This window comes from Pocillopora verrucosa, chromosome 8, assembly GCF_036669915.1.
Source record: "Pocillopora verrucosa isolate sample1 chromosome 8, ASM3666991v2, whole genome shotgun sequence".
In the NCBI taxonomy this organism is placed as follows: Eukaryota; Metazoa; Cnidaria; class Anthozoa; order Scleractinia; family Pocilloporidae; genus Pocillopora; species Pocillopora verrucosa.
Window position 1 is genome coordinate 16493003 of NC_089319.1, and position 12348 is coordinate 16505350.

At 37.9% G+C, this 12348-nt stretch overlaps 1 protein-coding gene across 1 annotated transcript; it reads right to left on the reverse strand.

The window, feature by feature from the left end:
* Positions 1 to 1682: 1682 nt before the first annotated feature.
* Positions 1683 to 11649, reverse strand: LOC131791261 (potassium voltage-gated channel subfamily A member 7-like). The gene is made up of 2 exons (XM_059108608.2): positions 9339 to 11649; positions 1683 to 5191 (listed from the first exon to the last, which is right to left on the reverse strand). Exons 1-2 carry the CDS (start codon positions 10513 to 10515, stop codon positions 4896 to 4898), a joined length of 1473 nt encoding a protein of 490 aa, XP_058964591.1. The 5' UTR covers positions 10516 to 11649; the 3' UTR covers positions 1683 to 4895.
* Positions 11650 to 12348: the final 699 nt, after the last annotated feature.

Here is a 12348-nt window from a genome sequence, read left to right on the forward strand (position 1 = left end):
TAGAACCCACTGTTAGCTCCGCCCTAACACGGCCTATATGGCTACAGTTGTCTGTATTACGAAGTCACTAAGAAAGGGAGTGTTGCTATTTGATTTCTTCGGGGTGGAGTTGGAGTCCAGTTAAACGTTATTGTAGCATTATAACAAATGCTGGGCGTGCCGAGTATGAATATGTAGAACGAACATTAGAGCAGTTAACTATACTTAGGACCAAAAATACGGACCAAAATAAGGAATACTTAAAAACTTTCAGTCAGCTCTTCTCCTAGTCTATCTTCCTTCAAAAAAGTTTCTAGATTTTCTTCAATTATTAATCAAAACACACTAAGCAACCAGTCAGAATTTGTCATGCTCTCCTGTCTCGCCGTTTTATGATAATAACAATAATTCATTAGTAATTTATGAGTCGTCGAGGAGAACTCTGGATATAAACACTAGCCGAGGGTTTCTTGATGTCTCCTTACGACTGATTTTACAGTTGAAAACTATTCCTTGCAAAATTTAAAGTTATGAATTAGCTTGAACTTGAACTTGTATTATCGTATTAAAATCCTTATATGGGCGTTCATTCCTTAATGGGCATGACCGCCGAAGGACAAATTCCAGTTCGACCAGTTTTAAACTCGAAAAAACCTTTAAAAAAACCTAGGACTTCAAAGGAATTCAGACTTGGTCCTTAAGGACTCCTCCACGACTCGATGACTTATTCTTTTATCGCCCAAGGAGCAGGCGGCTAAGAGAAATATTACGGAGACCTATAAGACCTATCGTAAAAGAAACGACGCAGCTTCACCGCTTACCATATGAAAAGCTAGGGCAGTGATCATTAAAACAGAGACAGAAGATGTTGGAGAAGGAGGATCGACTGGCATTATTCCGTTCTATTTGGAGAAACCAGAAAGATCGATGCACAGAGTAAGTGCCGCCGACAATACGTCGCCCATTCACTGCTCGACAATTTTGCCGTCGAGTATAGCATTGTTTTTTAGCAGTTTAATTTAGTAGATTTACAACAGTAAGCTTGACTTAGAAAGCAAATCCAACTTCTCTCATTTATTTTTTTCTCTCTCTTTTTTTTTCAAGATAGATATGTTTCTAGTCAAGTAGTCCTTCGTAATTCAACATGGCCCAACCTAGATTATTTTGTTTTATCAACTGAGTTGGGGATATGGATTGGCCACCATAGAAATATTCTGAAGCTGACGTTACGAGCGTTAGCTCTACGTTTACCGAGTTTAACAGGCTCACCAGGATGGAGCAATTTTTGATTGTAAGGTCGTGAAAGAAAAACTAAACAAAACACAGTCACGAAAGCTAATCTTAAGAAACGTAAGCAACACAAGAAGCTAATTAGATTTCATAGTACACGTGACCGTCCTCAAGCGCGGAGAAATACAATTCAAGAGACCAGGTCGTGACCGGTTTAGTTGAGCGTTCGATTGACTTAGAGTAGGGAAGGGAGGGTGGAGTAGCTTTCCACCCGGATCAAAGACTGGATGACGTATAACCAAAGTACTCTTAGATCATTCATTCGACACTCAGTTGAGTCATACACGAAGTACGGGCTGGCCATAAAAGATTTCTCGTGTAGCATACTAAAGACAACACAGCGGTCAGACGTCTGTGTATGTACAAACGTTGTTGAAATATTGAAATATTTTATTGAAGAAAATCCAGTCGGAATAAGTTACAAACACACCTATAACGCCAAGGTGTTTTGCCAACCCACGACTTAAACTGCAATATAAAATTTGTACTTAAAAAAATTGTTTGAAATTACTTCTTGCTTTATAGTGACATAAGCAGTGTGCGAAGGTGTTAACCGATGAGAGACGAGAATCGGTCGAGTGTTTAAGATTAACAAGAAATTGCATGTTTCAAATAAGAATAAAAATTCTAAATAAGGTGACATAAACATGTCTTGAAAAATACAGTTGCTCAAAATAATGAACGGATCTAAGAAATTTATCATAAGGGAGCACTTTCATCTGATGTGGTCTCGTAATGCACAAAGGAAAGTGACATCTGATACAAATTATCGCAATCTAAAACTATTTCTGGGAACAGAAACCTGGTAAATCAAACCTTTGTTCGGTGTTTCAAGTATCATGCTTCCTGATGGAAACGAAAGTGCCCCCTTAAGTTAAGCCCCATATTACAGAAGTTATAAGAAATAATAAAATGACCGATATCAAGGCTCGAGACAACTTTGCTCCTAGGCTCTTTATCACTCCCCCCCCATACCCAGATAACCTTTTACATGGCAGAGAGGAGCCTAAGTACAAGGTTAAGCTTGGTCGTGATTCGCACACTGCATACCGCAGACCACTAAGAGGCGAACCTGCCGTCTCAGCTGTAATAAAACAACGTGTAAGTTATGAAATTCAATTAGCTGCCACTTTAAATCATTCCTCTACATTCCTTTCTTAGCTTTCTTATAAAAAAGCATACGTATTACGGTCAATTTTTCTGACCAATGCGAATGTGAGAAAGACTTCATGATCGTTTTTATTCCTCTAGCAAAGATACCTTTTTTATCATGCAACTGCAGAAGCCTGTTAATTTTTTTTCTATAACTAGGAAAGAGAGTAACTAAGTGAACTATAAACCAAAGACTGGCGTGTGTAACAAACGACAGTCTGAACAAGAGAGCGACTTATATCGCCACAAAAGATAGAGATTTTCATTTGCTCACATTACGCGAGCCTCTTACTTTCACATGGGAGTAGTTTCATACTGTGTTTGAAATACTATCCTGCAAGATCAAAGACTAGCTGATATTGACAACATCTTCCCACATAAATTCAGTTTAGCTTGTCTTTTTGTCACGCAAGTTTAGCCCACGCATCATTCAGTTGGCGACTCGTTTCCCTCAAGTCAGTTTTAGAGAAGGCCCTTTCTTTTTTTATCCAATGACACAAATAAGCCGCAGAGATTTCCTAGTAACCATCATAACTTCAGTATTATTCATACTGACATATTACAATGTTTTTACCCTTCTCGCCAATATCTGGATGACAAGCCAAGCTTATTCACTGACAATTGTCAACCAATCGTTTAAAAACGAAATTATTAACTAAAAAATTTACCAAAATCAGTTCGAGTTATTCTGTAGTGTTAAAAAATATATCCAAAAAAAAAATCTAAATTTGAATGTGTATTTCATGCTCAATGAGAAACTTTCTTTAAATTTTTATATTAAGTTACTCTACCAAATGCTATAGCTCATTATTGAGCAGCACAAGTATACAATTATGGGCTTTACACCTTTATCATATCGTGTTACTTGAAGCAATATTGCTAAGAAAGCAAAGTTGTAAGGGATTCAGTTGAAATTTACCCCTGAATAAAAGGGATATGTAGCTAAATAAAGATATCAATTGATAATTTAAATGGTACGAGGCTAAAATACCAAAAATTGTGTGCTAATAAAAACACCGATTTTGAAAACATCTCTATTTACTACCTGCTGCATTGGAGACTGTTAATGAGCACATATTGAGCTGCCGCTCTCTCTACAGGAATAAAAAATGTCGAATCATATATTCAAGTTTATAAAATGGGTTAAACAGGTCTTTTGAGACCTGGTTTGAATCGGTTTTATCTTTGATAATTGATCAAAGAAGGACTATTAGCTACGAGATGTTTCTCCTCACCACTTATTAATGTTCCTGAGAGAGGAAGATTGAATTTTCGTTATTTTTCTCAAATTTACCGTCCTCGTCCTTTACCGCCTTAGAACCTAGAATTCTAACTGACGTCTTGTTCCTCAGCTTCAAACTCAGCGTCCCCCGTTCTGTTGTGGGCACTCTTATTATTTCAGCTAATTTCCTTGTTTCCCAAGCATTAGATAGATGTTCATCGATAGATAGGTACACACTTTCACCAAGAATCTCAACTGGCCACATTTCCACTTCTATCAACTTCACCAAGAGTGTCTAAGAGGACTTGTTTCCCCATTAGACCCAGGTGCAGAACCCGAAGACAAACGTTGCTGCGTGTACCTCAAGATTTTAACATGCTAGATGCCTTCAACGAGAAGCTGGACAAAATCGTGTTGCTCTGTTTTTCGAGATTGTGTTCTCAGCACAGTGCTAGTGACTCCTTCGTGTAACGACCTTGCAGTTTCAAAAACTGGTTTTAAGTCCATCTCCACCGAGATCTAGAAAGTTTCTTCTTAGTTAATACCACAGTTTGCCACATTTAACCGGTGGGAACCAGAAGGGTGAATAATGCTAAAGGCATGTTATATCTACTTTACAGTGCACAACTGTAATCGTTTGAAGAATCCTCTAAAACTTGGAACAAATTTATGGATCGGGCCGTTGGTGATAAAAAGTCGAGAGGCTATTCCCAGGCGGCATAAAAGTTTGGGTGTATTTACTAACAGTAGGCGAGTGCTCAGAATGCTAGGTCCAAATTTCCTTTCTTGTGACTGAATTGGTATATTGCGGATACTACAGCCACTATTTGTGCGTTCATATTGTGTTTTCAAGCTTGATTAAGCGGACGACCAAATTTCCTCAGATTTTCCTCGACGCCTATGCCGTATAATCTACTCCCGGTCTACATTTATGCATAATATTGAACTAAGAGCATCGAATATTTGGCGTAATAGCTTTTCCTTATTTGGTTTCTGATTTGCTGTGAATACAGATAATCTTTCCCCTTAGTTTCCTTCCAATTCATATGTTCGACGCCAGCTGTTCCTAAAGGAAACAACCCCCTCTTCAATTTGAGGGATAAAGGTTGAAATCCACTCTTGCTTTGAGCAGTTTATCTTGCAGGTAATAGGATTAATATATCATTGAATAAAAGTCTTTCCATGTTCTCAAATGTGAAATTCAGCGTGACACATTGTGCATTACGTGACATGCATCACGTGATACAGTTCGTCACACAGTCTCAACTGACCTCCGTGTTGGATGAGTCTTATCGGTCGAATTTTCGTCTTTGTTGTTCACGCTACAAACCACTACATCTTTGGGTGACTTGGGAGTCTTACCATCCATGTTTTCGAGTTCCATGGATTGCTTTCTGCTGTTCAGACCGGACTTTTTAGCCTCTCCCTTTTCTCGAGCTTCTTCAGCCTTTTTGAGTTCCTCTTCCTTTCGTCGGTTCATCTCTTTGTTGTAAAAGTTCTCGAAGTTGGACACGATTACAGGTACAGGCAGGGCAATAGTTAGCACCCCTGAGAAGTAAGATAAAATGTAAGGTAAAGCTCTGATTTTTTTGGCTAAAACTGTTCACGTGGGAAATATCCACCACAACAAGCGTTGAATGTAAATCATCCATCAAGAGATTCACATATCATGATAAGGCGCTTTTCGATTGAGCGACGTCAAATCAATCTGAGGACAGGAAGATACATTGAAAAGCCAAATGGTAACTTAAAGTAAACTCACGGGAAAACCCGCAGAAAAACGCGGGCGACCATGTCGTAATTGATGGTAGTTTTGCATCTGTCTGGTTGAAAAGAGCAGCGCGAGTTTTCTGACCGATCACAGAGCGAAGTAAAGCAAAACTACAGCAATCAGGCGTTACTTTCGACACTCGGTTGAAAATTGCTCTATCGAAAAAAAAACACATCAGAAGCTGAACGTAAAATGTAATTCAAATAAGATCCTAAGCTGCAACTAGCGATTACTCATTCCTTACAGTTCCACAACTTTGGGGAACTTTTAGCTAGTTCCTCTTAATTGTGCTCGCAGTTGCAGAGTAGTTCCATTGACGGTCAAAAATATAAACAAAAAACTAATTACGGAAACCAATAAAAACATAGCCACAAGAAGCCAATGAGAACTAGAGTAAAAACAAGCACACTGTACACAGTGTAAGAAAACTCGGTTAAAAGCTCGAATCTGATTGGTTTAAGGGCAAAGCAAGTTATCTTCACCAATCACAGTGCGTAGTGAAGAAAAGCCATTGCATTCCTTGATTACTTTCGATTCTCAGATGTAATTGATTTAATTCCATCTTTATTGACAAGTTGCTGAGTGAAAATTATCAACGAAAGCGGGTGATATTCAAGTACAAAGTACATGGGTGGCCATTTATGTTACTGCATTTTGTGAAAACAAAGCCTTTGACGATAAAATACTGTTGTTTCACTAATCCTCGACTACTCCAGTCTTCAGCTTTTAAGTAAAAAATCAAATCTCACAGCTGCCCTCGCAACTGCTATATTTACAATATTTCTCTCTATTCCCAACAACATTTGCCTCGATAAGTAACTCCTGTGGCAATAAAAGTACCACTTGCATGTCTTTCCGGCTATAGAAGAACATGTACCATGAAAGGCAGACGATAGTTCTTCAAAGACAGTCTGAGTTTTCAAACTGTGAATATTAATTAGTGAGACGAGGAAACGAGAGGATTTCTTTGAAATTCTCGCCTGCAGTGCAAACGTGTACGGATTAAACTAACAGAACTGAGATCTGAAGCACTAAAAGACTGAAGGAACGAAATTTGGCAAAACAGATAAGATTTTAAGGGTTTAGAGTTTTCCTTATGGATAAGCTCTTTCAAATTGCGTATTCCACTAAATTTTCAATGAGTTTCTTTCCTTGTGGAAAATAAACGAAGGTACTCCTTCATCACGACAAAATTTTAATTAAGCTAAACGATAAACTGTAAGAACAACTTTCTTTGCAAATGTATGAAGCACAGAAGCCATAAAAGATTACATGATTTCAAAATGGCGGAGATATGACCGAAGTACAAGTATGAGAGAGAAGATCGGTAAAAGTTTTCAAAAACTACGAAAGAAAGTGGAAAATTACCAAAATTTAAAATACAGAATATTTTGTCCACGCGTTGGCGAAGAAACTATGTGAAATTACCGAACTTAATCCCAATAAATCGCTGAAATATACAGTGACATAACTTAAGCATTACAGAATTTCAACCGGGTAAACGGTGTTCCTGCTTTCATTTTAAAACGAGAATACCACGTTTAAGTATTATAAAGCAAGAAGAAGTGAATTTTTTTTTTACTCAAGCGAATTCAAGATGAACTGACTTTAGACTAAACGCATCTTCAAGAGATTTTAACAGGTTGGACATATCTATTTTTCTTGCTTATTGTAGCAAATTGCAGTTTCGATAGGGTTTGAAGCGCGGCAAGCGTTGTCTTCAATCTATTGAAAATAATTCGATTTTTCGAGAACTGAAAACAGAGCGAAACGAACTAACAGGTGCTTTGAATCCTCACGATACATCAGCTGATTAATAAAACAAACTTAACCTTTCTACTGAGCATTGACAGTAGTTTCGTTGATAGATTTATTTTTGACTAAAATTAAATCTTTTAGTTGCGTGGGAGGTTGTTAAAATTCCCCCGCTTTACCCTGTATTTTAACGAACTAAATTCATAAATTCATTTGCCTGTCTAAATGAGTTTTGCTTTGAATATGAATGCAGTAAACGTTTCCCTGAAAACGAATCTCATTTCAAGTTTTTATTGGTAATACCACGCGCTGTTTTTAGTTCTTCCTTTTCTATCAATAGCACATGCCGGGTGTGTTTTTAAGAAATATGTTTTCTTTAGGTCAATACCCTGCTGAGTTTCAACCTTTTCCAGCTCGTCGACAACATGAAATAAGATTTTTGACATTTGTGCGGTAACCACCGAATGTTTGTCGCTTTAATATACATTCTGTATGATAGCTGTACGCCTCCTGAACAAAATTACGTCGAATCAAGTTTTCCTTTTCACTTCTCGCACCTCGAGTGCGTGTGGCAAGTTTTGAATTTTTAAAACCCTCAGCGGCAGGTCCAACATGTTGTCGTTTGGTTTTTAACTCTATTACTTCGTATGACAATTGTTAATTTTAAGAGGTTCTTGAGTTCTAAGCAAGTCTGAATCCCGTAAATTTTACAGCGCACCCTTAATTCTTTTAAATGAATTTAAAGTATAACTGCCACATATAATCACACGCTTTATTCTCTCGCATCACCCAATAAAAGGATGAGGCATTATGAATACAACTATGTATTTTAGTTTACAATAACTAGAGTGACTTCAGTCCGACAACGATTTTACTCCAAAAATTTTTCGAACGAACTCGATTTTTATTAGGCCCAAAATTTTTCTTACATGCACTGGGTGAAAAAGCCGTAAAGCTCGGGCCTCTATAATTTACAATGCAAGCTTTTTATCTCATTCTCTTTTCGAACTTCAGGTACTTATAAATATTTCAAAGCTGACAAGCTTCTTGCAGCGTCAACTCACAACTCTAATCTAATTTATTTTACTCCGTTAGGAGCACTAGATTTTAAATTCAACTCATTTGCGCTGCTATCTCTGAATTATCGTGATTTCGTTAAGACTAACGTTTGGCATAAATTGAAAATTTGACTTTCACCGCTAAAAAATGAACGATGTGAAAGCAACACCTCTTTGATGTTATCAACTTCAGCGTTCCAAAGCCAATTAATATTTAACAAGAAATTTCAGTGTTCAATCATACATGACAAAACTCAACAAATTTTGAACTGAAGCGAGCTAGTTTGTCGATAAAAATTCCTGATTTTAATGAAAAGACCAAAATTCAGCAAAGTGCATTTGTTTGCTTTACAACATTTAATGGCCTTTCATTTCAAGCAAAAATAATTCCTCGCCAACATTTCAAAACAAAGTTATTGTATTTGGATCCCACATAATAAATTACTCATTCCCTCAAGTTGGGAATAATGGCAGAAGGTAATCAAGTGTTTTTCTCGCGAATCAGCACGTGAACAGGACCTGCGGGCCATGTCCACGCGAGAATCACGCGAGAGAATCGCAAATAATGTTTGTCATCATTTCTTATTTCGTGGAGGCAGTGCGTTTATCTTTTCTTGGCACAAGATATCACCCTCTTTCAACCACAAATTGTTTCACCTTAGGTATTCAACAGAAAGTCGATTGAGATAATAGAGCCTCGCTTATAAATCAATAGCTTCAGCGTTGTAGTTTTCAATCTAAGTGATAACGTCCTACTATAGTTATTCATTCAGCCATGTTCAACAGTTGATTTCATTATTGTTCTCGAATGGATCCATCAGATAAGCGCGTTAACCGAGATACCGCGATCTGAATTCTAAGGCAGTGTGATATGAACTAACTGAAAGCCGAAACACAAATGATAACGCTATCAATTCCATTCGCGCGATCTTTCACGAACACGCAAGCTGCACGCTTAACAAACATTTTCAACAAAGTAACAAAATATATGAAATTTGAAGGGCTTTGACATTCCATCAGTATGACTGACAGGTAAGCCATTTAAGAGCAAGAATGAATGTCAAGAAACGTTATTTAGAGACAGGTCAGTTATTGCATTATGTCGGCTTACCTGAGATAGCGCACAGGGCACCCACGATCTTGCCTGGTAAACTGACGGGGGACACATCTCCGTACCCCACAGTGGTCATAGTGACAACTGCCCACCAGAAAGCGTGTGGAATGCTCTGAAAACCATCACTTTCAGGCCCTCCTTCGGCGTAGTAGACGCAACTTGCAAATATCATAACGCCAATTGCTAAGAAGAACATTAACATAATCAGCTCATTCAAACTCGCTTTCAGCGTGTTTCCCAATATTTGAAGCCCGCGCGAGTGACGCGAGAGTTTAAACACTCGAAACACGCGCACCACACGCACTACGCGCAGCACGGAGATGGAAGAGTCATCTTCTTTAAGTCCGAGTTGTACATAGTAAGGCAAAATGGATAATAAATCAATGAGGTTCAAAGCACCCAGTAAAAATTTCAATTTTTGCGGGGAGCAAATGAAGCGAATAACATACTCTCCTGTGAACCATACGATGACAAACGTATTAAGTTGGAACCACACTGCATCATAAGGGTTTGGAGGTGGTTTCCATTCATTTGTAGCATTTGGCGGTCGATCTTGGTTTGGCACTTTAAAAGTTGGCAAAGTCTCGACGCAGAAAATTATTAAAGACAGAGTGATTACTAACACAGAAAAAATGGCTAAAAATTTGGCCACTTTCGATGAGTTTGGGTATTCCAACGCGTTCCAAATGATTCCCATGTAGTAATTACTTGGCATCGGTTGTTCTTCGGGCTCGTCTGCTATGCCTGCCTCAAGTTGAACAACTTGAACAGCTTCCTCTGGCAGATCATAAAAGACAACTTCGTTTATGAATACATGCGGGGGAACATGCTCTGGCCTTATAAGAGTTCCACCGGATTGATAATAATAAAGAATTGCGTCAAATGCCGAGCGATGTCTATCGAAAAAGTATTCCTGCCGTCTGCTGTTGTAAAATTTAGACCTCCGACTCTTGGAGCCGAGCAAAGTGTCGGGGAATCTTGCAAGCGTTTCTTCGTAAGTCTCGAAGCGTTTCCCTCCAACGTTTAAAACGATGGGATCGTCCATATTGGAAGGAATGTAATTCGTCAGGCCATCGTATTTTTCCATCAACACTTTATACCCTCGGTAGCTACTGCCCGGTGCTCCATTCGGGTCCGAACTGGTCGAGGCAGAAGTAGCGGCAGTCGTCAACATCAAAAATGTCACAACAACGAGAGTAACCGTCCGTCAGTAGGCCTACAGATTAATCTTGAATGTCGCGTTACTTCGGCCACCGTTACCGCAAACTTTGTACACATGCGTAATCAACACCGATGGATGCCAACAATTCTTTTCACTGGGCGCGGAAGTCCAACGATCCTCGCATCAAATCATGTAGATTTTGCCTTTTACGTTGAGCCGATGGCTTCTGTCCTTACTTGGCTCCACTGATTTAACAAATGCAAGCCTTGACACATGTTTACATCAATATATTTATGACCCTGTGTTCGCAGACCATTGAAAATTGTTACATTATTATTTTATGAAGATGTCTAGAATCGTAATTAACCATGAACGCACATCCAGCGAAGGAACTGCTTATTCACCTCACAAACGACCTTACTTTGGGTTTGCCTTACTAAAATCATTCGCTAAATATTAAATTGTCGCGTGAAAAAATTTAATTTGGATAGCGAACGGTGAAAAGAGCAGTAACGCAAAGTGAACTGCCTAGATTGAGAATTGTGAAAGTTTTAAACGTTGGAGGCGAGGACATTTGTATGCAGAGGAAGGAATGGGTTCAAACAAAGCCATAAGAGTCGTCCAACTGAGAGGAATGCAAATTTGCTATTTGCATATTTGTAAACTTTTAGCATTCAATTCATGTTTGAAAGTCGGCCAATTCCACTTGTTTCTCCAGTAAAAGTAGCAGAAAGAAAGTACTCGTCTTTTGCAATCGTGCGACGCTTCCTGAAGTATTTGTGAAATGTTTTCACAAGTAATCATTGTAGAGATAACGAACGTCAGTTTCACCTGTTCATAGCCGGCAAAGATATCAAAATTCAAACTTTTAACTCTTAAAATTACTACTCGTAAATTAAATCGAAAACATAGCGTTTGCGTGGCTTCGGGTTTTAAACAACCGTTGGCGCTGTTATCTGTCAAAGAAAACCGCTCTTATTTGCTCTCGAATTGACGGGAAAAATATGTAAAAATTTCACTGGAGGCAAACCGCGAACGTTCGACAAATAACCATCTCAAAATTTAGCTTCAGTTAACATACAACGTTTTTTATTTTATCAAAATCGGGAATTTTAAATCACCGTATATAATAACTGTGCGAGAGGTACTTAGGAAGATTTTTAAACAGAAGAACTGTTGAAACAATAATGTTTATTTGGAGAACCTTTCCCTTTCTTTTACTGGAAATATTTAGTAAAATTAAAAACAGTAATAGTGTTAAAGACAAGCGCTTAAAATTTCAAATTGAATTTTTTTCAAGTCCGGGTCAAAGCTTTTTTAATATTGATTTCTTTTTCAACTTATATTCAGTTGTTTTAAGCCCCACAATAATATCAAGTTTCAAAAAACAAAAGCGAAAACCTTTGTTAAGAAGAAATATCTAAACCGAATATAAAGCTTCAAATTCCTGTTTCTTTTAAATTTTTAATGGCTTGAATGTTTTGAAAAAAACTGCTTAAATATGCAGTAGCTCGGCTGATTGGGAAAATTCTTGCTGGTATCTAACGTTAAGTTATAAATCACGGAAATGTCTCCTGAAATTTTTGTCGCCATTGAAAGCGAGGTATCAAAGAGCAAAAAATACGATTTTTCAAAAGACGAAAAAAAAAAAAATAGAGCAACTTCTACATTACTACACTGACACAAAGAGCATTGTTTCTCCCTAATTTTGGTTCGCCCGTGGCGATAATGAAAGAGAGAGAAATGTGACTTTTAAAATGTTAAAAGAATATACTGTTTGCGCAAGTGAATTGAGACAAAAGAAAATAAGACTCAAAATGCAGATCAACAATAATTGCTAGTACC

What these genes read in the sequence shown, in the direction of transcription:
- LOC131791261 (XM_059108608.2), bottom strand. Translation starts at nt 10,515, where the DNA reads ATGTTGACGACTGCCGCTACTTCTGCCTCGACCAGTTCGGACCCGAAT. An exon ending in TGCCCTGTGCGCTATCTCAG is followed by an intron (nt 5,192 to 9,338) that starts GTAAGCCGACAT and finishes CTTACTTCTCAG; the next exon opens with GGGTGCTAACTATTGCCCTG.